Source organism: Syzygium oleosum, unplaced genomic scaffold, assembly GCF_021117445.2.
Source record: "Syzygium oleosum isolate NSW1041296 unplaced genomic scaffold, Sole_v2.1 Sole_v2.04, whole genome shotgun sequence".
NCBI lineage: Eukaryota > Viridiplantae > Streptophyta > Magnoliopsida > Myrtales > Myrtaceae > Syzygium > Syzygium oleosum.
This window is the reverse complement of record NW_026607488.1, coordinates 6,104,585-6,130,806: the sequence shown is the minus strand read 5'-3', so window position 1 is coordinate 6,130,806 and position 26,222 is coordinate 6,104,585. Positions and strand designations below refer to the sequence as shown.

The window sequence follows — 26,222 nt, the reverse complement described above, 5'->3', positions numbered from 1 at the left end:
TACATCATGGAGGAACAATGTGAGACCACCACGCGTGTTCAATTGGCAGGTGCCAATCCCTTTCACTTTTACTCTGGAATTGTTCCCCACATATATCCACCTCGCTCCTTGTGGAACTCATCGGAACTCCACGAAGGCATCTTTGTCCTTTGCTACATGGTCTGTGGCCCCTGAGTCTACAGTCTACAAAAGATGAGATTCAGTTAGAAAAACAAAACTAGATACATAAGTAACACTCTTAAGTATACTAAGGGTTTCTATCTTCTTTGGCTTGCCATAGTCGCGAGCGAAATAACCCTTCTTGCCACAGTTGAAACACTTCACCTTTGAAATGTTCTTCTTGAAAGAACGTTTTCCTTTCTCATGTTGGTTGAGCTTCGGTTTCTTACCTAAAGAGTTCACTCCCTTGGCCTTCCACCTTTTGAAACCACCTAGACGCTTGCGCTTGGAGCCCGAAGCCCTATGTGAGTTAGAACTAGCAAAATAAATGTCAGATTCTGGTTTAGCCGCCAGAAGGCGGTCCTCTTCTAGCTCAAGATAGCGCATAGCATCTTCAAAAGTCTTAATATTTTCATTATGGGTTAGGTGGACTTTCATATGCTCCCAGCTATGAGGCAAAGAACGAATCACTGCTTGCACTTGCTACTCATCAGTCAGTATGTGGCCAACATCCTTTAGCTTACTTATCATGTTTGACATACGTATCAGATGTTGTATCATGGTTTATCCATGAAACATTTTATATGAGTCAAACCTTATCGTGAGTTGTCTCAGTTTGACCAAATCTTGCTGCCAATGCTGCTCACATATCATTGGCATTATGAAAACGCCTGAACTCCCGTATGATATCATTCTCCATGCTATTCAGCAATGTAATGCGAGCTACATAGTTCTTCTTCTTTCAAGCAGCAAAAACATCCTTATCCCTTTTATATTGTGCAGTATTACCATCTTCAGGCTTTCTTCAGGCTCTTCCATAACTTGGTTTCGAGCTTCGAGTGCTTCTTGTTCTTCTAACACATATTGAATTTTCATATTCTATATCTCATTATTCTTGCCGTTCAATTTCTCTCCTTTGTTCAACTCAGCCACTATATTCTTAGATGCTGAAGCCAATGTATCTGAACATTTCAGACATATATGCACGAATTATTAATGCCTAATATTTATGCATCTGTTTTGCATAAACTAATCGTATTAATGACTAAACCCCAAATAAGGTTTAAGAGTCGAAATGTCACTTTGTTTCCAATCATCATCTAAAACATTCTTATTTGGAATTATCATTAATATAATTATTTATGCAAAATTAAGTTCCTTAAAGTCACTAAAACTTCCTTGAACTTCCCACAAGAAATGTAAATAAAGTAATAATAATAGTAGCAAATACTGACATTCAACATTTATTAACTAAACTCCATTTATAAAAGGTACGAATCCAGCATAAGAACAAGGTAATATCAACAACGAAAGAAATATCCACCTAAGATATTTAAAACTAGCCTAAAATAAAATAAATGAAATCAAAGCCGCTCATCTATCTAATCCACCGGGAAGGACTTATCAAACTCCTTAGAAAAATCCTCAGAAAATTCTAAGGTCACATTGGGCAGCCATGGATAGGCTCTTGGAAAACCCTTATGATTCCTCCATGGCGCATTCATTCTGCGCCAAGAAGAATTCATGCCAAGAGTTGACGTCTTCGCTGCCCCAACCCTTATGTATTCTTTCAAAAAATTCACCGCAAGTTGTTTATACTTCGGAACAACAGGGATTTCACCACTTTCCCATTCACCGTCCACCACTTCGATTTCCGGGGCTTTCCATAAATCATCCATCACATCTCGCCATTCATATGGGAGAGTGCTTCTCAGGGCATCAATCATCTCGCTGTTAGACATATGGTAACCGTTCCAGATGACATTCTGTATCATCTCATTGACTTTCATGAGGTGTTTCACCAAGTCACATTCATCCCATCGATAGGCAGCCAACTCAGCTCTTAGCCTAGCGAGTCTCTCCGTTTGTTCATCCGTTCTCACGAAGTTAGGCATGGGAATGAAATGACGTGACATTTTTCCTGCAACAAATGCAGAACAAATAAGGATTACTCATAATCCACATAATATCACTATAGGCATTCCAAAATGCACACATTGTTACCAAGAACGTTACAAACGGAGCTCCCATGCAACCATATGTGCGGATAAATTTTTTTTTTTGAAATTCGGTCAACAGTCAACGGGTGAGTCAATTGGGTCGGGTCGGTCAACCAGGTCGGGTTGGCCGGGTCGGGTCGATCAACCCGATTAGATAACCGGCATGGCTGACGTCAGCGTGGCGTCAGCCACGTCTACACGCGCACATGTGGCGCGTGCCGCGCACGCGCGCGCGATATTTGCTAGTGCGTGCGTGACATGCGTGTGCCGCTTCTTCCGGCCGCGCATGGGGGCGCATCCGGCCTCCTCCGGTGGTGCACCACCACTTGATTTTCTTGTCTCGAAGTCTCGATGAGAACTACAACCCTACATATTCAAAAACGATTTTCATTTCATGGAACATCAAGAAGCGACCCTGAACAGTACAGTCGAGTGTCTTTTTCGTACCCGAGCGTTCGTCGATGCTGTTTTGCGATTTCCAGAGTTGCTTATTAAACATGCTCAACGATAAGGAAACAAGAACATTGCTCTGATACCATTGATAGAACAACAAATTCCTAATTACATATCTTGAGCTATCGAGCAATGCACAAACCGCATACAAGAAACGAACCCAAGAACGTTTACATAAACGAGAAAGCGCGGACAACATGCCCAGAATCACTGATCGGAAGATACGTTGCACAGCAGAACTTACCTTTGTTTTCCACATATTAAATGCACTTATTGCATCGTTGTGAGAGAGAGAGCAAGCACTTCTTTGGCTTAGTGAGCGAGAGTGTTTTTCTTCTTCGTTCTGTTTTTGGAACACAGACACTTCTATTTTTCATTCTCCTTGGAAAAACACATTTTTTCCCCACTTAAGAAAATAACCCACGATAACTACCTTACGTAGGTTATTTCTTTCTTGTAAATTGTGGGCCTTTTTGAATTACGGGCTGAGTTAGCCTAACATGGACGGCCCAATAACCATAAAATCCATCACAACCAAAAGGACACTCAATTCCATATCTATGCATGGACGCACCACGTTAAAGGGCAAACTCCGTCAGCCCAATAGCAGCGAGTAAAAAATGACAATGAGAAACTTCATTTTCTAACCGAAAATAAACGTACTTGCCAAGTTATCTCCCCCTTTTTCTTTTTCCTGATTAATCTTTCAGATACCAACAAACAGATTGTATCATGGGACAGCACAAAGCTGCTCCAGACACGCGAAAAACCGAAGAGATCACAACCCACGTTCAGAAAACAAAAGAACAGCACGTCAAGACGAAGACGAACGATCCAAACAGACAGTTGGGCGAAGACCCAGAACTGCTAATAGCGCCAAATGAAAAGACATGGCTGCCATGCCATCAGACCAAACTCGAGGAGTTGGGTCTCTGCACGTTCCCTTCAGCGGGCTTCTAGCAAAGCAAAGAGATCAACTAGCAGACACGAGAGTTAGTAATTACCTCGGGAATCGCGTCTCTGTGGATGATGATGAGTGCGAGGAGAGGGAGTGTGAGTTCTGTGAGAGTGGAAAAATGAAAGGGAAGAGTATAAATGAAGAAAAAAAACGAGGGAAATTACAGAAATGATCCATGTACTATTGTCACTATTCAAATTTGGTCCCCCTACTTTTATCTTGTGACAGTTTTGATCCCCACTCTAATATCTGATCACAATTTGATCATAATTTTGCTTTTTTATATTTCTGTCAAAACGGGAACGTAAATACTAACTACGTACCGGAGATATACAAAAAACAAAAAAAAATGATCCCTATACTATTGTCGATGTTCAACTGCTGCTCGCACTTTATTTTGGGATAAAAATTACATGTATCGTTCTGGCCAAGCTTTCCTTATCGGTATTTAATAATCTTGCTTTTTCTAGCCGCTTGCGCATTTATCCTAACTATTGCCCATTTATAACAAAATAACCAAATCAGAGAAATAAATTAGCCTCGAGTTGTAACGTTCCGCGCAGCCCACATGGGCTAAATCTCTTGAAAGTAATACTCATGTGGTGATGATATTTAGCAATAACCGCTTCAATTTTTGCACCAATTGTAACATGTCAGCGCCATATGTTAATCTGTAGCACTTAGTAAAAATTATTTCAATTGCACTTACTTGGATGGGATAAAAAAAACTGTCCTAAATTGAAGACTGAAGATCACTTCAGGGACTCAAATCGAGCAGGACCACGGCACCGGGACGAATTCCGCAATTAACCCTCAAATTTTTATTTGCCTATACCACATCAGGGCCACGTGTTCGTCTTCGGTGCTTAGTCGGCATTTTTCGTGGAAATTTGGACAGGACATGGAAATGTGTCATGTAATTTTTGATCTGAAATTCATTTAAGGATCTAATCAGTCGCGAGATAAAGTACGGGATCAAAATTGAACAGAAACAATAGTAGAGGGACCATTATTATATTTAGCCTGGGAAAAGTATTTGATAACTTGTATGGGCCCACAGTTTCCTTGTGGAGTGCTGCATAACCTCCTTGAGAAGGTCTTTGTTTTCTATGCCCTTTCCACTTTCATGGCCAAACAAGAAGATTCTCTCTTTTTTTTTTTTTAACTCTTCCAACTTTTCCTCCTTTTTTTAAACAGTTTTTTCTTTTGATTTGAGTTTTTAGTTTGGTATTCCCTCTCTTACGTAAGGGCGTACTAAGCAAGATCTTAAAATACTTCATCTCGATTCTCGTTCGGATATCGAGATCACCAGAATGTAAAACTTTCGGAGAGTATTATCTTTCCCTGAGGAAGAAAAAATGCAAAGGAAATGGAGGGATGGGGCGTGCAGATACCGGCACGTTGAAATGAGGAATGCATCGGTGGAGCTTGCGGTCACTACAATATAAACGAACAGGCTCCAGAGGCCCTTGTCAGAGTTTCGCCTCTCTTTCTTTAGTAAGATTACCTCCTAACTGAACACCGATGATCCAAGTGAAGACTTTGGTTACGTCTTGTGTGTAGAATCAAGAGTTCACGTGGATGGTCAAACTATGAAAGAACAGAGAAAGAGGAAATGAATTAGTGATTGGGAGAATGAGGAGAGTGATCAAGAGACATTTAGGGGCCGCGAACATCTCCGGCCTGTGAAAATTATCAAGACGGAGTACGGCAGGGGCTGTGAGAATTTTCTTCGCAGAGTGGCGAAATGCGTAGATGGAGTAGTGAAAGAAGAGCACAATTCCTTTTACGGCCTTCAATTAGGTTAAGAAAAAGGTTGTTTTGTGAGGGGATAAAAATGACATTTCGTTGGGAAAATTGACAAATAAAAACCATTAATGATTTTCCAATATGTAGAAAAATCATTACTAGAAAAAGGAGTAGCAGGACTTGATTTAAGTGAAAATTGGAGAATGCCATCTAAATTATATGAAAGTATACACCAAAGACTAAGGAAAAGAGATGTCCAGCAGAAAACGGAACTGTATGTACGGAACAAAACTAGATTTAGCACCAAACTACGTATCAAACATAACGAACATAAGCCTCATCCTCTGAAAATTCCAAATTTAAAACAAAATAAATAAACGAATGGAGAAGAATCAAACATTGATGATTACGTCCCGGGCCGAGTTTTCATCGTCGCCGACCGGAACGAAAGAGCCGAGATTAGGACGGGAAAGAGAGACAATGCGTGAGGGCGTGTCGAGTTTTATGTGAGGGCATAATGTATGGTTTGAACATGTACATATACACACACATGAAAAAAAAAAAAAGGTCACGTCATTTCATTAGATAGGTGATATCGTGACAATAAAAATCGGACGACTTTCATGCAGCGTAGGTGCCACCATTATTGCTGTGAATGGCAACGGAACGGATTTAATCTGGGTTTCTCGACTTATTTGTGATCTCATTCAGTACAAAATCTCAGAATTTGGAACGTACTCGAAACTTGTCGTAGCATGAACTCTTAAAATATAACTTCATTAACCGGAATACCAGGACACTCATTTTTTTGTTGGATGTAGGGCTAAGTTATGAATATATTCTTGATGTCTAGGCTCCTCATACTATGTGCTATATATAAATATATAATCAAGTAATTAAAGATGTTTAAATAGCAAGGGGCTTAAATAGATCTCGAAAAAGAATGATGTAAAAATGTGTGCTGCGTGTAACTCATCTTGATCTTTAATGTCCAAGTAGAAGTGGCATATTTATTCAATTTCAAGAATGTGGGTTTATGTTGGATGTTATTCACCAAAATTACCAAACTTCAGACCTTTCATCTACATAACTGTTTTATTTTTATTATGCTTGATGTCCATGTCACTCGACAAAATAATCAAACTTCAGCTCTAGCAAATCCCAAGATTTTTCCTTTGTACTTGAGGATCAAATCGATTGATTGATGTTTTTCAAAGTGATACTTAAGGCATCTAATTATAAGAAGTGAATACATGTATAGCCAGCTGTACAAGCTTCTTTCGGCAGACTAAGGAAGTGTCATCAAACTTCATCTGCGAGATATTCGGGAATTGAATCATCAAAATCAGAGTTCAATTGAGTTCACAGAGCTCAGGACTACTGCATTTCAACCATCGGTAGCACAGTTTGCATATCTACACACATTCCAAAAAAGTTCATTCCAATGTCCTAAATTTCCAGAACTCTTCATACTTGATAAACACAGTACAGACAATTTGAAGTATAAAATGGATACCCACTATAATTGGCAGAGTGGACTTGCAACCAAGATGTCCTTCGCAAAGACCCAGCCATGGATCTTAAGCAGCCGATCGCTGCTTTCAAATACGATCCGCGATGTACTTGGAAAGAGAGTTTATGGGCTTGGCCGAGTCAAGATTCCCACCTTTTTGATTGCGAATCTTTATCCGAGCAAGGAAGTCAGCAGCAATCCAAGCAAAACTTAACTTCAAGGCGCTCATACCTCCATCATCATGCTCATGCAAGTCCACCGACTTCTTCACCCATTCTGGATGGTAGGTGACCTGGTACCAAGCAGATGCCTTTTGCTCATACAGCAAATTCCTCTCTTCATCACTCAATGACTCGGAATCCGAATCCAACGTTTCAAATATATCTCGAAATTCTTTCCTCAATGCAGTGTACGAGTGCTTAAGTCTCTCCTTCAGGTCCCCTTGCTTGCGGCTTGCATACTTAGGCATGGACCAAACATGACCGGTCACCAACTCTTCTTCATTGTTCACTTTGTACTGGCCCAGGAGCCCACTCAGCTGCCCGTCATAGGAGCACTTATGGTTCCACGCTTTGGAAATGAAATCTGCAGCACCCGGGACCTCGAGACTTGTATCATAGGGAATATTCTTAGGGTCACAATTCGGTTCAGAGGAATTCAAACCCTCATCATAAGCATCTTTAATCTGACGGTAGAGTCTGCCCAAGATTTTGGTTGATTTGTAGGTTTGGTATTCCTCTTTCCCCATGAAATCTGGGTACTGTTTTGGTTTCAGATGGCGAGGCATAGTGACAATCTTTCCAGTCTTGGGAAAATCAACAGCAGTGGCAGCCAACTCAGCCAAATGAATGCAGTTCTCATCCAGAGCCCCATGTTCGCTACGGTCAGCATGAACCACGTGCGCATTGCAGATTGCCCCCAGGTTCTCATTCACAATGTGCTTAACAAAGAACTCTATGATATCCTGCAGAATTGAGCCACATCATGAGAAACTGGGAGTCTTTCTGCAGCAAACTTAGAGATCATGCCTATCAAATGCTAATAAAGAACTTTAAACATCTCTCACTAAATATCTGACTGCCTGGTGTGGCACAAAAATGCTGATGCTGTGTCTTAAATTAACTATACTGAGTGCATGTTGTAGTAAGTTTATAGTGTCCAAAGAAAACTCATCGGAAGACTGGTTTTAAAGATGCTTTTGCTACTCCTCAGATCAAACCAACGGGAACTTCCAAATTACAAGCATCTTCTAGAAACGAACCAGAACGGGGGAAGATCTATCATGCACTATTCAGCTTGGTCGGATAAGGTGGCAGAAAGAAAATGACCACGGTAAGCGAAAATATGTTCATGCACACAGACTAGTGCTTTCTTTATCTATTCATATGAAGGACCTCTGCAACAAGCCTCTTAAGATTCAATAGTCCGCCAATTATATGAAAATAAAATAAAACTAAGAGCAAAAGATGCATTGCAATTCACCGCTATGTTAATTTAAGCATAATAAAAATATCCGTCACTGGTTCAAATGCCAAGGCACACCCTTCCTAAATTGAAGTTGTTCCAATTTGACAAAGCCTAAATGCTTGTAAAAAACCACTGCTAAATGACAATTACCTTCTGCGTAACATCACGAGGCAGCCTTTTCTCTTCTGCTGGGTCATACTGCATGGGAGTCCAGCTCTTCTTACTTGGTGGAATGAGATTTTCTTCCCACGTGACAAAGTAGAGGTCCCCATCAAGGTCACTTCCTGAAGCTTCATCGGTGTGGGGCCTCTCCCCATTTTGAGGAAAAACAAGACAATCATACAAATGGTGTAATTCTGGAGCATCAACTGCTTCCAGAATCCTCATATCACCAGGGTGTAGACATGGATTTTTGCCTACTACAACGTACCCTTTAATCACTTGTCGGTTCTTTTTACTCTCAGAGAATCTGGAGCCGTGTTTTATGAAGCAGTTCTCCAGGGCTGGACTAGACACTTGAATAAAGCACTGACCTCCTTCGAGAACTCCTAGCTCATCCAAACAGCCCATCAGCCACCTCCCAGAGGGAACGAATATTCTAGCCTTTTCCCTAAGGCCCCACAGTTGTGCTGCTCGTATGCACATGAGCATGCCTCTTAAATGAGGTTCTGACTGGGGCCTAAAGCCAGCACTCAACATTATTGCAGCAATGTTTCCCTGCTCGGCACAGGAGGATGTAAGGACATCAAATGCCACGTCTGAGTCAACGAGCATCTGGTTTAATTTGGAAACCATTTTTTCCTGCATGGCCCAAAATACCTCATCTGGAACCTTCAACGTCGAAAGCAAGGTCACAATCTGCCTATTTAAAAAGCCAGGCTGAAACCTGGTCCAGGAACATATTTCGAGTGTAGTGTGGTTCGACAGGAATTTGTTCATACTACGCCTCAAAGAAAGTCGAATCTCATCACCTTTGCTTGGCCAGCAAGCCACCACACCCTTGTAACCGGCATAACGAATCTGATATGCAGAAGGCGTGTCCAGGTCCAGTTTTAGCTTCTTTGCTACTTCCCTGGCAAGATCAGGTGTTATCATGCCAATTCCATCAGAGAAACAATAGTCATTCCTCTCAATATCTGGAAGATGAGGATGTACTTCATTTTGTGGAACTTCCACAGTCGCATATGTGGATGAAAAGCATTGTCCCATCCGAGCAGCACATTTTGCAGTGTTCCTGTTATTGAACCTTCCCATCCACGCCTTGATCTTGTTCACATTGAGTTCTTTGTCCTCAGCGAAAAACCAAGCAGACTTGTCCCTAAGTTGGTTTGATGAGAAAGCCAGAAATGAGTATCTCCGACCACAAAGAGAAAACCCATCTGTCATTATCGTCCTCACCCTTTTGAAAATTTTGGTCTTCTGGGAAAAGGAGATCGACTTGATATCCTTTAAGATGGGAGCAGCGTAATAGCTGAGGACATTAGCATTCATCGTCTGCTGGGCTTCATCCATAAAGGTCACCCTCAAGAACCTGTCAGCAACATCCTTATATTTCCGGAGCACCCTGTTGGATAGCTCCACTTCAGGTGGAAGACAATGCGCTTTAGTTGGGGTTATGACGAGCCTCCTTATCTCAACAATGTCGTTAAACTCTTTCTGGTTTTTAAGAAGTTTAGGATTCTTCACCAGCCATTCTTGAACTAGTTTCAGCCTCTTGTATGCATCAAAGACCGGGCGTTTGTAAGAGCAAATGTGCTTTAGGGCTGCAATGTTGATCTCCTTTGGTCGGCTTTTCAGTAACTCAAAAAAACTCTCTGATAGCTGGTGTTGGCTGAACACGTTCTTGTGAATGACAGCATTCAGCAAGAACATGACATCAAAAGCTATCCCCTCGTGATGAATAGCGAAAAAGGCGTCTTCCATAACCCTCCCAAAATTAGGCTCATCCTGGATCTTCAAGGGCCTTCTAGGGGAGACTTCCTGCACTCTTCGTTCCCTAAGATAATCCATGGCCTTCTTCAACTTCAGTCCATGGCGTGGCGGAACTGACACTCTGTAGGTATTACATCGACCGACAGCCCCACTAGCTGTGAAATCTGTAGTCCGAATCCAAGGATCTTCATCGTCCAACAAGTCAAATGGAACCGAGTCTTCTACGTTGTCATCAGCAGTTCTATAATACACACGAGGAGGCGAAGCCAGCTGCAACAGTATAACAATTGACGACATTTCTTTGTACTGTTTGATGTCATTGATTTCCCTCACCAAGAACTCCATCTTAAAATTACAATTTATCACAGCATAGATGGACAGGTCCTTGAAAGAAAACGCTGTTTTCCTGGTGAAGCAGAACCTGCACATACTATCAAAAGGATCAACAAAAAAATCAACCTCAGATGAGGGTCCTCTCCACCCTACCAGAAACTCTTCCGGCGTAATCAAGGTTCCTATCTCCAGGTGCACGTTAGGCAACTTGAAAGGAGTGGTAGTCCTCCTCCTTTGATTCATATGGTGTGGATTCTCAGGTCCCAGGCTGACTTTCAAAGGTTTACCGTTCAAAATGAGCCCATCGTGCAGCGAAAGCTCAAAAGCCGAAGTTGCAGCTGCAGGCACAGCAAAGTGCACAAAAGCATGTGGCTCCACCTTTCTATATTCATTCGCTATCTGGATGGTGTCAAACCTTGTCACCTCAAAATCTGGATAAGAATCTGGTGGCGTCCAGGAAGTTTTTAATCTACACCTCCAGAGAAGGCCAACTGTGTCTTCCAAATACTCCACCAGCTCTTTTGCCGTCACATTTTGATCAAATCCACCGACACTAACTTGAGTCACCACAGTGTCGTTCCTAGCTCCTTCCGACTCCATTTTTCCTCCAAACACACTGTTCTTGAAAATAACTATGGATGTAGCTCTATTATCACCTGCAACAGTATCCAAATCCCAACTAAATCTCTTTCTCATACAATGTTATTGATGGAAAAAATCTCTCAAACTTAAACCCACCACTTGCTCTGAGCTGGCAGGAAGAATAGGTAAAAGAGTGATGTCTTTGCAGTGAACTAATAAAAGATAAATGCGAAACATCATAAGATGTAAGTTCCATAACATGTCTACCATAGTGAGGTTCTTTGCTCAAAAGACATAAAAGGTATCATATCTCATAACACCAAACTGCATTCCGGCGAGGCACGAAAGATGGTAACTACATTTACCAGCCAGTATATCTAGCAGAAAAGACAAGTTCACAGAATAGAACAAAGTAGAAAAGAACAGTAGCTTTCAGTAGTAAAAGTGACGTGCAGAAATTGGAAAATAGAAGCTGTAAGAAAGGCGATAGCCTAAGATAAATCCCAATGTCCTATTGATGATTAATCTCTTCCTGCAGCAGCCAAAGGACAGAGCCGAACTCTGCCAAGCCACAAGAAACTTCCCCTGCTCAATTCCATATCTATACATGGGCATTCAGCGTTAAAGACCAAACCACCTAGCCCAATAGCCGCAAGTAAATGACAATGCAAAACTTCATCTTCTAACCCAAAACAAGCGTGCTCGTCGGGTTATCTTCCCTTTCTTTACCGATCAACACGCACACCTTCCGAGGTTCAATTATCTTTCAGACACCAACAAAACAAAACCAAAAGCAGCTCTATTCACACAAGCAAATCTGAAACCCGAGGCGTGTTTCACCTGCCCTCAACCCTTTAGCCCCGAAACACCCATAGAACTGTACTTATCTACGCACGATCCACACCACCTAAGCCGCTTCCAGCCTATCACACACACCCAAAAAAAAAAAAAAATTAGAGCTCCGCCCGTTTCAGATTAGTAGCACGGGACAGCTCGAGCTGCCTCCAGAAACCGCGGAACAAACGAGGAGACCGCGACCCAAAACCAAGAAAAAGCAAAAAGAATCCGCACAAGTGTTTGTCGAGACGGAGACGAACGATCCGAACAGACACAATCGGGCGACCGTAAAGACATGGCCATCGGATTCACGCTACAAGGGGTCGGGCTTTTTTGCACCGTTCCCATCAATCGGCTTCCGAGCAAGGAGATCGCTTTGCAAGAATGAAGGGCGAGTCGCAGCAATTTACCTCGGGAATCGCCGTCTCCGTCGAGGCCGTACCGATCGACGGCGACCGATCGGACACCCAGAGAGAGAGAGAGAGAGAGAGAGATGATGATGAGCGTGAGGGAGTGTGTTGAGTTTTGCGAGAGGGAAAAAACGAAAGGAAAGAGTATATATATATATATATAGGCATAGGCAGAGGGGGAGGGGAACCGAAAAGAAGCCCCTAATTCGATTTTGGTCCCCCTACTTTTGTGTTATGACACATTTGGTCCCTGAGCTAAATCTGTATCGACAGATTTTAAATGACAAATTCCTTGCTTCCCCTCGAGATGTCGACCCGATTAACTGGCTAAGCGCCGGGGATATGCGCGCGGCGCCGCCGTGGAATAAAAAAAAATCTAGAGGAGAAGCAAGTAGAGCGGTCCGTGTTACTGCCGTCGATGTTCGATGGGCGCTCGTTTTTTGTATTCTGATAGATTTGTTTCCTAACCTGAACTTTCATCTTGATTTCAAGAGATTTGCGTGCAAATGCAGAAGAAAGAAATTGTTGAGCAAGCATACATAAATGCGCGTGGTTCTGGCAAGACTTTCCTCATAAGTGTTTAATAACCTCACGTTGCTAAGCATTTTTTTCTAACTATTGCCCATTTGTTACAAAATAAACCAGCCAGGAGGGACAACTTAGCCTAGAGTCGTAACGCTTCGCTCGACCACATTGGCCGAATCTCTCGAAAGAGCCATGTGGTGACCATTTAGGAAGAATCGCCTCATTTTCTGCACTGATAATTGCGCGCCAGTTTAGTTCGGAAATCCAAATTGAACAAAGAGCACACTACAGTGACTGGTTTCGTAATTTTTCCCTCGACATCTTAATTGCTCATACCACATCGATGCCACGTGCCCGTCCCCGATGCTCAGTCGGCATTTTCCACGGACATTTTTGGACGGAATATGGAACTTGTCATGCAATTGCGACAAAAAAGACTAGTTCAGGGGCCGAATCGGTCGCGGGATAAAAGTCCGGGGGGTCGAAATCGAAAAGCGACAATAGCAGAAGGACCATTTATGTAATTAGCCTTAAGAATGTTGTTTGATAGCTTGTTGGAGTCCACAGCTAACTTCCTAGAGAAGGTCCTTGTCTTGGGAACCACGGTTTTCGTTTGCGGGAGTTTGCTTCATAACCCTCCTTGAGAAGGTTTTGTCTTTTCAATTCCCTTTTCATTTTCAAGGCCAAAAATTAGAAGATTCTCTTTAATTTCCCTTTATTTTTTTCTTAAATCTTTCTTTTTCTCTTCCAACTTTTCCTTTCTTTTTTTTTTTTTAATTTCTTTGGATTGGGGTTTTTAGTTTGTTATTCCTTCTCTTGCGTAAGGGCACACGGATATCATGTGTGCGGGAAAAAGGAGATCGAGTGGATGGTAGGAATACGAAATTATAGAGAAAGAGGAAATGGATCAGTGGTCGAGAGAGCGAGGAGCGAGTGAGAGGGGTCGAGGGTCGGAAACATGTCCACAACGTCGAAACTCTCGACCCGGAGTGCGGTAGGTGCGGCCAGAGTTTCCGATAGAGCGGTGAAATGCGTAGATGGAGCCGTGACGGGGAAAATCTATTTTGTAATCGAAATTTAAACAATGATTTCAAACGTAGGTTTGATTAGCATTGGCTTCGACGTCGGCCGATCGTCGAACGGTTTCTAATCTATGTGTAGCTGTGCTCGAATATTTTAGCGCTTTTTAATTAACCTACTTTTAATTAAGTTTGTCTTATGTTTTTTACTATTTTCTAAGCTCCCCTATTTCCATCTGCGTGTTCTTATTGTATTTCTTCTTACCACAAATCTAATTTTTTTGACGGATGGTAACTTTTCGAAAGCCTAAAACTGAAAGTGACAATATAAAGTATGCTTTCCGGTCTTTGCCAATGTGACTCCACGATAACGAACAACAAATCAAAGATATATCCTAAATGCACAGGACAAAACTAGATTTAGCACCAAACTACAAATCAAAGATAACGAACACACGAGGCTCATTCACAACATCTTGATGGTAAAAAAAAGAATGGAGAATGATCAAAGATTGAAAATTACCTCCGAACCGTGCTTTCATGGTTGCCGATCGAAGAGAGAGAGAGCCGAGAGCGAGATCGATGAAAAGAGAGAGAGATAATGTGTGAGGGGTGTGCTGAGTTTCGCGTGAGGGCATAAGGAACGGTAGAATTTGTATATATACCCGCGTACGAAAAAGGTTACCTGGTTTCATTAGGTAAGTGCTATCGCGACAATAAAAATTTAGGCAAATTTTATCCGGTATAGGTCCCACCATTATTACCGGGGATAGCAACCATAACGGGCTTTAATCAAATTGACCGTCATCATCCGTCGTCTCATTTAGTAGAAAATCCTAGATTTTTTAAAGTATTCGAAATTCGTTGCGGCGCGTGATTCGAAAATAGAACTTGATTAACCCCAATAGTAGGATACTCATTTTCCTTCTTAAATATGAAGTTGTCTCGATATATAATTCGCCTATTAACACCATAGCAAAAACCCAAATCCCTCTCTCTCAATCCTCATTAGATTCGACATTTAGAGTACATGTTAAATGGCAGGTTTTGGTGCACTTCATTTGGATTGTGTTTTGGATATCATCTTAAAACCCGACTAGAATTTGAAATTTAGGCGCCGTTTATTCCACGGAAAATGAATGATTTGAATAACATTTTTCTAAAAAAGATCGCATGTATCGCTTACAAAATAAATAAACGAAAAAATATTTTCGCCATTTACGAAAATGTTTAGATATAAATTATTGTTGGTAATGAAAACTTTTTCTATTGATTAATTATTTCAAGCGATCATTTATAAGAAAATATTTTTTTAATCATTCATTTTTCTCGAAATAAAAAGGGAATTTGCCATGCTGCGTTGGCAGCTTTTTCTACTAATCAACGAAATCTAGCATGAGAAAAACAGCTGAAGCTACACATTTGCACCCAAAAAGCAGGAAGAAGACTAGCCACCCATTGCTATGAAAGATCAATCCTGGTAAAACCTTGAACAAGCTGGTGATTTTGAACCTGGCAGAGCTTGCATATGTGCCATCATTCATCAGATACACCCTCAATTCGACTGCCGAAATTCGCAGTCTACCTGTCGTAAGTGCTCGTGAAACCGTCGGCGAATCCCGCTCCGTTACAGTTTCCGCGCAGCATTTCCTCCCCACCTCTGCACATACAAAGATCACGCGTAAGCTTACAATCGCACCTGCAAGAGGAAGATCGAATCGCAGTCTGTCACCTTGTATCGAGAATAAAGAAGGCCAAGAGGACCGGCACGCTTGTAAGTCCTGCGATTTTGGAAATTCGGGAAACGCTTCCTGCGGCCCCGAGACTTCGAGTATTGCTCGCGACCGATGTTCATTTCCGAGGAACTCGAGCTTTGCCCGCAAAGCGAACAAGAGCCGCCAGCTTTGAACTGTCCATTGAAGAGATCCTCAGAGTTCACACCACTGCCTTTACATAGAGAACACAAGACTCCACCTATGAGTTCACATAAAAAACCATCGTTAGATCAGACAGCAAGTTTTCAATGAGGTGATCAGCAAGTGAAATGTGTATAAGAATTCTAGAGGAGAGTTCAAAATCCGACCCGTCTCCGATTGATGGAGCTTCATATTATCGCTCCGCTGACAGTCGAGAGGAAGGTGACTGAAATGGAAGATGCCAAGAACATTGCTGCAATTGATCTTGCTTCTTTGGCGGTCTCTGTTCTGAGACCAGCCTAAAGAAAAATGTACTGATACAATTTTTGCCCCCGGAGAACTGAACATATTCTTATGAAGCATGTTCAATTTCAACTGAGATTCAGAGGTTTTACCTCCCTCAGGAGAAATGTAATTTTTTATTTCCGAGAATCGACGGCCGGATCAAAAAACAGGCGGAGCTTAGGATGATTCTATGGTCCCTTTCCAAAAAAAATAAAAGCCAATATTTTTCTCGTGTTGGTAGATTACTAGAGGGTTGGTAAGTGTAAAAAAAAACTATTGGTAAAAAAAAAGTTATCTATCTACTGATATCCCGATATACAGCAACATATCAATAATTTACTCACACTTTTGATGAAATTACTAACTCTTTTAGACAATTTACAAATTATCAACTTTTCTTATCTATTATTGACTTTTATTTGTATTTCTCATCAACATCTTAAATTTACCAACTCCTACATTAATTTATGCGACCAATTTCTTTCTAATTGGATTACCAACTGATTTTAGATTACCAATTCTCATATGAATTACTTTTTAGCGTTTATTTGATTTACCAACTTTTATTATCGTTTACCAACTTTTCTTTGTCTCTCTTAGAAACACCGTAAATTTATAAACTATTATATGAATTTACCAATCTTTATTTGTGTGACTTACCAATTCTTCTCCCGTTAGGTCCTAGTTTTGGTTTCATAAGTCTCATTTGATTTGTTTACCAACCTTTATTTAGTTTTTTGTTTTTAAGTTGCCATCCTTTCTATTAAGTCACTCATTAAATTTACCAAACTCTTTTTAGAATTACCATCCCGAATTAGAATAATTACCAACTTTTATCTAATTAAGTTACCAACAAGTTTTGCTTTGCTAACTTTTACTTGAATTAGTTATCAATGTTATTTATTGGTATTTCAAATTACCAACTTCTTTTATTTATAATGAAAAAAATTTCTCTTATCATTTACAAACTTTTATTTATCATTTTTACCGGCACCTTAAATTTATTAACTATCATATTGGAATGCTAATCTTTATTTAAGTTAGTAAGTATTTTTGGATTACCAACTCTTATTTGAGTTGCTCGCATCAACCTTTATTTGTTTTTTGTTTAGCTTACCAACTTTTCAATTGAGTTACCACTTTAATTTTTCATGCTCATTAAATTTTTAAGTCCAACAACTCTTTTTAGAAAGGGTTAATATTACGAAAAACCGTAAACTGGTATACTTATGATAATTTTACCCTAAATCAATTTTTTGACCATTAAAAACCTCAAATTGGTACACATGTAACAAATTTACTCCAAAATATTTTTTTTTACCACAAAAAACTCTAAACTGGTACACTTGTAACAATTTTAACCCGAACTAATTATTTGACCACAAAAAATCTCAAATTGGTATACCTGTGATAATTTTACCCCAAACTAATTTTTTGACGACTAAAAACCCCAAACTGGTATATTTGTGACAAATTTACCCTTTCCAAAAAAAAAAGCCAATATTTTTTCTTGTGTTGGTAGATTACTAAAGGGTTGGTAAGTGTCAAAAAAACTATTGGTAAAAAAAAGGTTACCGATCAACTGATACTCGATATACAGCAACATATCAATAATTTACTCACACTTTTGATGAAATTACTAACTCTTTTAGACAATTTACGAATTATCAACTTTTCTTATCTATTATTGACTTTTATTTGTATTTCTCATCAACATCTTAAATTTACCAACTCCTACATTAATTTATGCGACCAATTTCTTTCCAATTGGATTGCCAACCGATTTTAGATTACCAATTCTCATATGAATTACTTTTTAGCGTTTATTTGATTTACCAACTTTTATTATCGTTTACCAACTTTTCTTTGTCTCTCTTAGAAACACCGTAAATTTATAAACTATTATATGAATTTACCAATCTTTATTTGTGTGACTTACCAATTCTTCTCCCTTAGAATTACCATCCTAAATTAGAATAATTACCAACTTTTATCTAATTAAGTTACCAACTAGTTTTGCTTTGCTAACTTTTATTTGAATTAGTTATCAACGTTATTCGTTGGTATTTCAAATTACCAACTTCTTTTATTTCTAATGAAAAAAATTTCTCTTATCATTTACAAACTTTTATTTATCATTTTTACCAATACCTTAAATTTATTAACTATCATATTGGAATACTAATCTTTATTTAAGTTAGCAAGTATTTTTGGATTACCAACTCTTGTTTGAGTTGCTCGCATCAACCTTTATTTGTTTTTTGTTTAACTTACCAACTTTTCAATTGAGTTACCACTTTAATTTTTCATGCTTGTTAATTTTTAAGTTCAACAACTCTTTTTAGAAAGGGTTAATACCACGAAAAACCCCAAACCGGTACACCTGTAATAATTTTACCCTGAATTAATTTTTTGACTACCAAAAACTCCAAACTGGTACACCTGTGACAAATTTACTCCGAACTATTTTTTTTACCATAAAAAACTCTAAACTGGTACATATGTGATAATTTTAACCCGAACTAATTATTTGACCACCAAAAACCCCAAACTGGTACATCTGTGACAATTTTACCTCAAACTAATTTTTTTACCACTAAAGATCCCAAACTGGTACATTTGTGATAAATTTACCCTCCGTTAGTGTCCGTTAAATTGGATTAATATCACGAAAAATGACAAATTGGTAAACTTGTGACAAACAGAGGGGTAAAACCTTAAACTGGTACACCCGTCAACTACCACGTGTCATCAAACTTAGCAATTTGACAGTAAAATTTAACGGAAATTAACGAAGCGTAAATTTGTCACAGGTATACCAGTTTGGGGTTTTTGGTGGTCAAAAAATTAGTTCGGGGTAAAATTGTCATAAGTGCACCAGTGTGGGGTTTTTAGTGATAAAAAAAATAGTTCGAGATAAATTTATCACAAATATACCAGTTTGGAGTTTTTTGTGGTATTAACCTTTTTAGAAATTACCAACCTCGATTAAAGTGATTACCATTTCCGTCGCAGTCAGTGCAACAAATCGTGCTCTTTGGTTTTGTGCGCCCGTCATCCTTCGCAGCTGGATCGGCAAAATTCGAGGAAACTGCGAATTTAAATCAAATGGACGGACGAACAACACATGTGGTGCGTACTACTGAATTACAATGAATTAGACGAGGATTGATATGATAACGGTATAATTCGCATAGAAGTTAAGCTGAAATGCTTCACCGGAGCTTTCACCAGTCGAAACTTAGTAGCTGGAGGATGATGATGGGTCGTGCCATGGCCTCTTGGACGAATTTTGTGTGCTGGGACATGATTGTCCAGCTGAGTCTCTGATCATGGAAGCAAATTAATAAGCTGAAGCAAAGCAGAACTCATAGAGGAGAGATCTGATGTAAGTTTTCAGTCCCCCTCGCCACCCGCAACGGCAATCTCAAATATTTTTCTGGAATCAACCAACTCATCACCTTCCCAAGTGAAAAAGTGCTTATCCAAAGATCCATTTGGCCTGAGATTATACACGGGAGCTTGTTTCAATCCTTCAAAGTAAAAATTGATGAGTTGCACTACATTAACATGATGAATTCTTCCAATAGTAGCCACTTCACTGAAAAAATCTTGGCCATGAGCCTCAGACTTCTTTAATATCTCGATAACCACTTCGTTGACACTTCTGAGCACTCCTTTGTTCATAGAACCATAATTTGTGGCGATCTTAATAATCAACTAAGAGAACCTCGTGGGCAAAAAATTGTTATGACCTTACAAAAATTCTTCGAAAGTTTTGTCCATTGCTAAGTGCCTACTTTTGTACTTGTAGATTAAACAAATCACGACAAATGACATCCCGATGATGAATCTCGCTGCACAAAAATGCACCGAGGAAAACTTTGATAGTTTGGAATGAGTTTATTATTATTATTATTACTTTTTTTAAGAGGAAAACTTTGATAGCTTGGAATAAGTTTATAATTATTATTGCTATTTCATGAACAAATCATTGCGGCTTCCCCAGTAGTACTATAAAATCCCAAAGTGTCCAGATTGCAATATCATCTAGGACACCTGTGGAAGGAATGAATGAATTAAGGCATCTAATACATTTAGGGACTCCATTAGGGACCTACATAAAGAAGCTAGAGTACCTGTAACTTTTTTCCCTTGAAAAAGATGTGTTGGGTAATGCTCCGATTTAAAAATAAGTGAATACACGTATGGCAAGTTGTACAAGCTTCTTCGAGCAAATGAAGAACGTCAGTGTTATCATCTTCATCTGCAAGAAATTTGGGGGATTAAATCATCAAAATCAGAGTTCAACTGATTTCACAGAGCTCATGACTAGTGCAATTTCAACCATCCGCAGCACATTTTGCATGTCTATACACTTTCCAAAAGGTTCATTCTAATGTCCTCAATTTCCACAATTCTTGATATATACACAGTACAAACAACTTGAAATATGAAATGGATACCCACTACAATTGGCAGAGTGGACTTGCAACCACGAAATCCTTGACCAAGACCCGACCATGGATCTTACAGCTAATCACCGATTTCAGATACGGTCTGCAATGTACTTGGAAAGAGAGTTGATGGGCTTGGCTGAGTCAAGGTTCCTACCTTTTTGCTTCCGAATCTTTATCCGAGCAAGGAAGTCAGCAGCAATCCAAGCAAAGCTTAACTTCAAGGCGATCGTACCTCCGTCATCGTGCTTATGCAAGTCCACCAATTTCTTCACACATTTTGGATGGTAGGTGACCTGGTACCAAGCAGATGCCTTTTGCTCATACAGCAAATTCCTCTCTTCATCACTCAACAACTCGGAATAGGAATCCAACATTTCGAATTTCTCTCGAAAATCTTTCCTCAATGCAGTGTAAGAGTGCTTGAGTCTCTCCTTCAGCTCCCCTTGCTTGCGGCTTGCACACTTTGGCATGGACCAAACATGACCAGTCACCAACTCTTCTTCATTGTTCACTTTGTACTGGCCCAGAAGCCCGCTCAGCTGCCTGTCATAGGAGCACTTATGGTCCCACGCTTTGGAAATGAAATCTGCAGCACCCAGGACCTCGAGACTTGTATCATAGGGAATATCCTTAGGGATGCAATATGGTTCAGAGGAATTCAAATCCTCATCATATGCATCTTTAATCTGACGGTAGAGTCTGCCCAAGATTTTAGTTGATTTGTAGGCTTGGAATTCCTCTTTCCCCATGAAGTCCGGGTACTGTTTTGGTTTCAGATGGCGAGGCATAGTGACAAGCTTTCCAGTCTTGGGAAAATCAACAGCAGTGGCAGCCAACTCAGCCAATTGAATGCAGTTCTCATCCAGAGCCCCATGTTCGCTACGGTCAGCATGAACCGCGTGCGCATTCCAGATTGCCCCCAGGTTCTCATTCACAATGTGCTTAACAAAGAACTCTATGATATCCTGCAGAATTGAGCCACATCATGAGAAACTGGGAGTCTTTCTGCAGCAAACTCAGAGATCAGGCCTATCAAATGCTAATGAAGAACTTAAACATCTCTCACTACATATCTGATTGCCTGGTGTGGCACAAAAATGCTGATGCTCCGTAACTATCGTGAGTGCATGTCGTAGTAAGTTTATAGTTATCAAGAAAATTAATTGGGAGATTAGTCTTAAAGACACTTTTGCTACTCCTCAGATCACACCAACGCGAACTTCCAAATTACAAGCATCTTCTCAAAAAGACCAGAAAGGGGGAAAATTTATAAGGCACTAACAAACTTGGTCAGAAAAGATGGCAGAAAGAAAATTACCACAGTACGAGAAAAAATGTTCATGCACACAGACTCGTGCTTTGTTTTATCTATCCTTATGAAGGACATCTGCACCAAGCCTCTTAAGATCCAACATTCCACTAATTTATTAAAAAAAAAAACTAAACACAAAAGATGCATTGCGAGAGTCATTTAAGCATAATCAAAACAACTGTCAATGGTTGGAGTATAAATCAAATGCGAAGGCACATCATTCGTAAATTGAAGTTGTTCCAATTTGACAAAGCCCAAATGCTTGTAAAAAACCACAGCTAAATAACAATTACCTTCTGGGTAACATCACGAGGCAGCCTTTTCTCTTCTGCAGGGTCATACTGCATGGGAGTCCAGCTCTTCTTACTCGGTGGAATGAGATTTTCTTCCCACGTGACAAAGTAGAGGTCCCCATCAAGGTCACTTCCTGAAGCTTCATCGGGGTGGGGCCTCTCCCCATTTTGAGGAAAAACAAGACAATCGTACAAATGGTGTAATTCTGGAGCATCAACTGCTTCCAGAATCCTCATATCACCAGGGTGTAGACATGGATTTTTGCCTACTACAACGTACCCTTTAATGACTTGTCGGTTCCTTTTAGTCTCAGAGAATCTGGAGCCGTGTTTTATGAAGCAGTTCTCCAGGGCTGGACTAGACACTTGAATAAAGCACTGACCTTCTTCGAGAACTCCTAGCTCATCCAAACAGCCCATCAGCCACCTCCCAGAGGGAACGAATATTCTAGCCTTTTCCCTAAGGCCCCACAGTTGTGCTGCTCGTATGCACATGAGCATGCCTCTTAAATGAGGTTCTGACTGGGGCCTAAAGCCAGCACTCAACATTATGGCGGCAATGTTTCCCTGCTCGGCACTGGAGGATGTAAGGACATCAAATGCCACGTCTGAGTCAACGAGCATCTGGTTTAATTTGAAAACCATTTTTTCCTGCATGGCCCAAAATACCTCATCTGGAACCTTCAACGTCGAAAGCAAGGTCACAATCTGCCTATTTAAAAAGCCAGGCTGAAACCTGGTCCAGGAACATATCTCCAGGGTAGTGTGGTTCGACCGGAATTTGTTCATACTATGCCTCAGAGAAAGTCGTATCTCATCCCCTTTGCTTGGCCAGCAAGCTACCACACCCTTGTAACCGGCATAACGAATCTGATATGCAGAAGGCGTGTCCAGTTCCAGTTTCAGCTTCTTTGCTACTTCCCTGGCAAGATCAGGTGTTATCATGCCAATTCCATCAGAGAAACAATAGCCATTCCTCCCAATATCTGGAAAATCATGATGTACTTCATTTTGTGGAACTTCCACAGTTGCATATGTGGATGAGAAGCACTGTCCCATCCGAGCAGCACATTTTGCAGTGTTCCTGTTACTGAACTTTCCCATCCACGCCTTGATCTTGTTCACATCGAGTTCTTTGTCCTCAGCGAAAAACCAAGCAGACTTGTCCCTAAATTGGTTTGATGAGAAAGCCAGAAATGAGTATCTCCGACCACAAAGAGAAAACCCATCTGTCATTATCGTCCTCACCCTTTTAAAAATTTTGGTCTTCTGGGAAAAGGAGATCGACTTGATATCCTTTAAGATGGGAGCAGCGTAATAGCTGAGGACATTAGCATTCATCGTCTGCTGGCCTTCATCCATAAAGGTCACCCTCAAGAACCTGTCAGCAACATCCTTATATTTCCGGAGCACCCTGTTGGACAGCTCCACTTCAGGTGGAAGACAATGCGCTCTAGTTGGAGTTACGATGAGCCTCCTTATCTCAACAATGTCATTCAACTCTTTCTGGTTTTTAAGAAGTTTGGGATTCTTCAGCAGCCATTCTTGGAGAAGTTTCAGCCTTTTGTATGCATCAAAGACCGGGCATTTGAAAGAGCAAATGTGCTTTAGTGCTGCAATGTTCACCTCCTTCGGTTGGCTTTTCAATAACCCATAGAAACTCTCTGATAGCTGGTGTTGGCTGAATACATTCTTGTGGATGGCAGCATTCAACAAGAACATGACATCGAAAGCTATCTCCTTGTGATGAGTAGAGAAGAAGGCATCTAACATAGGCCTACCAAAATTAGGCTCATCCTGGATCTTCAGGTACCGTCTAGGGGAGCATTCCTGCACTCTTCGTTCCCTAAGATAATCCATGGCATTCTTCAACTTCAGTCCATGGCGTGGCGGAACTGACACTCTGTAGGTATTGCACCGACCGACAGCCCCACTAGCCGTGAAATCTGTAGTTCGAATCCAAGGATCTTGATCATCCAACAGGTCAAGTGGAACTGGTACTTCTATGTCGTCATCAGCAGTCCTATAATACACACGAGGAGCTGAAGCCAGCTGCAAGAATACAACAATGGATGACATTTCTCTGTGCCGATTTATCTCATTGATTTCCCTCACCAAGAACTCCATCTTCAATTCACAATTTATCACGGCATAGATGGACAGGTCTTTGAAAGAAAAGGCTGTTTTCCTTGTAAAGCAAAACCTGCACATACTATCAAAAGGATCTACAAAAAAATCAACCCCAGATGAGGGTCCTCTCCACCCTACCAGAAACTCCTCCGGCGTAATGAAGTTTCCTATCTCTAGGCGCACGTCAGGCAACATAAAAGGAGTGGTAGTCCTCCTCCTTTGATTCATATGGTATGGATTATCAGGTCCCAGGCTGACTTTCAAAGGTTTATTATTCAAAAAGAGCCCATTGTGCAGCGAAAGCTCATAAGCTGAGGTTGCAGCTTCAGGCAAAGCAAAGTGCACAAAAGCATGTGGCTCCACCTTTCTATATTCATCCACTGTCTGGATGGTGTCAAACCTTGTCACCTCAAAATCTGGATAAGAATATGGGGGCGTCCAGGAAGTTTTCAATCTACACCTCCTAATAGGGCCAACTGTATTTTCCAAATACTTCACCAGCTCCTTTGCCGTCACATTTCGATCAAATCCACCGACAATAACTTGGGTCATCGCTATGTCCTTCCTAGCTCCTTTTGACTCCATTTTTCTTCCAAACACACTGTTCTTGTAAATTACTGTGGATGTAGCTTTATTATCACCTGCAACGGTATCCAAATCGCAACCAAAACTCTTTCTCATACAATGATATTGTTGGAAAAAATCTCTGAAACTTTAAAAAAAAAAAAAAAAACCCACGCCTTGCTCCAAGCTAATTGGAAAAATAGGTAAAACAGTGACGTCTTTGCAGTGAACTAATAAAAGATATATGCGAAATATCCCTAGATGTAAGTCCCATAACATATCTAATGTAGTGAGGTTTTTTGCTCAAAAGACATATAGGGTATCATATCTAACAACACCAGACAGCATTCTAGTGAGGCATGAATGATCATAACTATGTTTACTAGCTAGTATCTTGAGCAGAAAAGACAGGTTCACAGAATGGAACTAAGTAAAAAAGAAAAAAAACAGAAGCTTTCAGTAGTAAAAGCGAAACAAATAAAAAGGGAAAACAGAGGCTGTAAGCAAGGCTGTAGTATAAGATAAATCGCCAATGTAGTATTGATGATAAATTCCTTTCTGAAACAGAGAGCAAGACAGAGCCTGATTCTCCCAAGCCACAAGAAACTTCCCTGCTCGATTCCATATCTATGCACGGGCATCCCACGTTAAAGACCAAACCAGTCAGCCCAATGGCAGCGAGTAGATTACATTAAGAAGCTTCATTTTCTAACCCAAAATAAACGTACTTGCCAAGTTACTTCCCTTTTTCCTCTGATCAACAATTACACCTTCCATGGTTCCTTATCTTTCAGACATCAACAAAAACAAAGCAGCTCTATTTATACATCTACTTTTCAATGAGAAGCAAAATGAAATTGAGGCATGTCTTATCTGCCCTTAACCCTTTAGTCACGAAACATCCATAGCATTGTGGTTTCCCCGCGCGTGATCCACCACCTAAGCTGGTCACAGCTATCACACAAAAAAAGGCTTTCGGATTGCGAAACAACCGAAGAGACCACGACCCACATTCAGAAAACAAAAGAAGTGCACGATGTTCGTCAAGACGAAGATCAACGATCCAAACAGACAATTGGACGAAGACCCAGAACTGGTAATAGCGCCAAATGTAAAGACATTGCTATCAGACTAAACAAGAAGAGTTGGTTTCTGCACGTTCCCTCGCATCGGCTTCTGGGCAAAGAGATCAGTTTGCAGAAATCAGTATGCGGAAATGAGAGCCAACTATAGCAAATTACCTCAGGAAGCGTCTCTGGGGATGATGATGATGATGGGAGAGAGGGAGTGCGAGTTCCTGTGAGAGGGAAAATCGAAAGGGAAGA

At 40.6% G+C, this 26,222-nt stretch overlaps 4 protein-coding genes across 5 annotated transcripts; all 4 read right to left on the bottom strand.

The window, feature by feature from the left end:
* Positions 1-1,464: 1,464 nt before the first annotated feature.
* On the bottom strand, positions 1,465-3,657 carry LOC130138096 (uncharacterized). The gene is made up of 2 exons (XM_056311100.1): positions 3,617-3,657; positions 1,465-2,080 (listed from the first exon to the last, which is right to left on the bottom strand). Exon 2 carries the CDS (start codon positions 2,073-2,075, stop codon positions 1,542-1,544), a length of 534 nt encoding a protein of 177 aa, XP_056167075.1. The 5' UTR covers positions 2,076-2,080; positions 3,617-3,657; the 3' UTR covers positions 1,465-1,541.
* A 2,993-nt stretch (positions 3,658-6,650) lies between these two features.
* Positions 6,651-12,498, bottom strand: LOC115674285 (RNA-dependent RNA polymerase 6-like). Of its 2 annotated transcripts, none has more exons than XM_030596637.2 (3): positions 12,394-12,498; positions 8,450-11,220; positions 6,651-7,796 (listed from the first exon to the last, which is right to left on the bottom strand). In XM_030596637.2, the coding sequence occupies exons 2-3, from the start codon at positions 11,162-11,164 to the stop codon at positions 6,921-6,923; spliced, it is 3,591 nt and encodes a 1,196-aa protein (XP_030452497.1). In that variant the 5' UTR covers positions 11,165-11,220; positions 12,394-12,498; the 3' UTR covers positions 6,651-6,920. The 2 variants fall into 2 exon arrangements, with proteins under 2 accessions (XP_030452497.1, XP_056166576.1); XM_056310601.1 differs by having other exon boundaries at positions 12,218-12,482.
* Positions 12,499-15,518: 3,020 nt separating this feature from the next.
* Positions 15,519-19,825, bottom strand: LOC115674459 (uncharacterized). The gene is made up of 5 exons (XM_030596850.1): positions 19,600-19,825; positions 19,362-19,464; positions 19,140-19,210; positions 15,815-15,911; positions 15,519-15,597 (listed from the first exon to the last, which is right to left on the bottom strand). Exons 1-5 carry the CDS (start codon positions 19,823-19,825, stop codon positions 15,519-15,521), a joined length of 576 nt encoding a protein of 191 aa, XP_030452710.1.
* A 619-nt stretch (positions 19,826-20,444) lies between these two features.
* Positions 20,445-24,974, bottom strand: LOC115674287 (RNA-dependent RNA polymerase 6-like). The gene is made up of 2 exons (XM_030596638.2): positions 22,204-24,974; positions 20,445-21,563 (listed from the first exon to the last, which is right to left on the bottom strand). Exons 1-2 carry the CDS (start codon positions 24,916-24,918, stop codon positions 20,688-20,690), a joined length of 3,591 nt encoding a protein of 1,196 aa, XP_030452498.1. The 5' UTR covers positions 24,919-24,974; the 3' UTR covers positions 20,445-20,687.
* Positions 24,975-26,222: the final 1,248 nt, after the last annotated feature.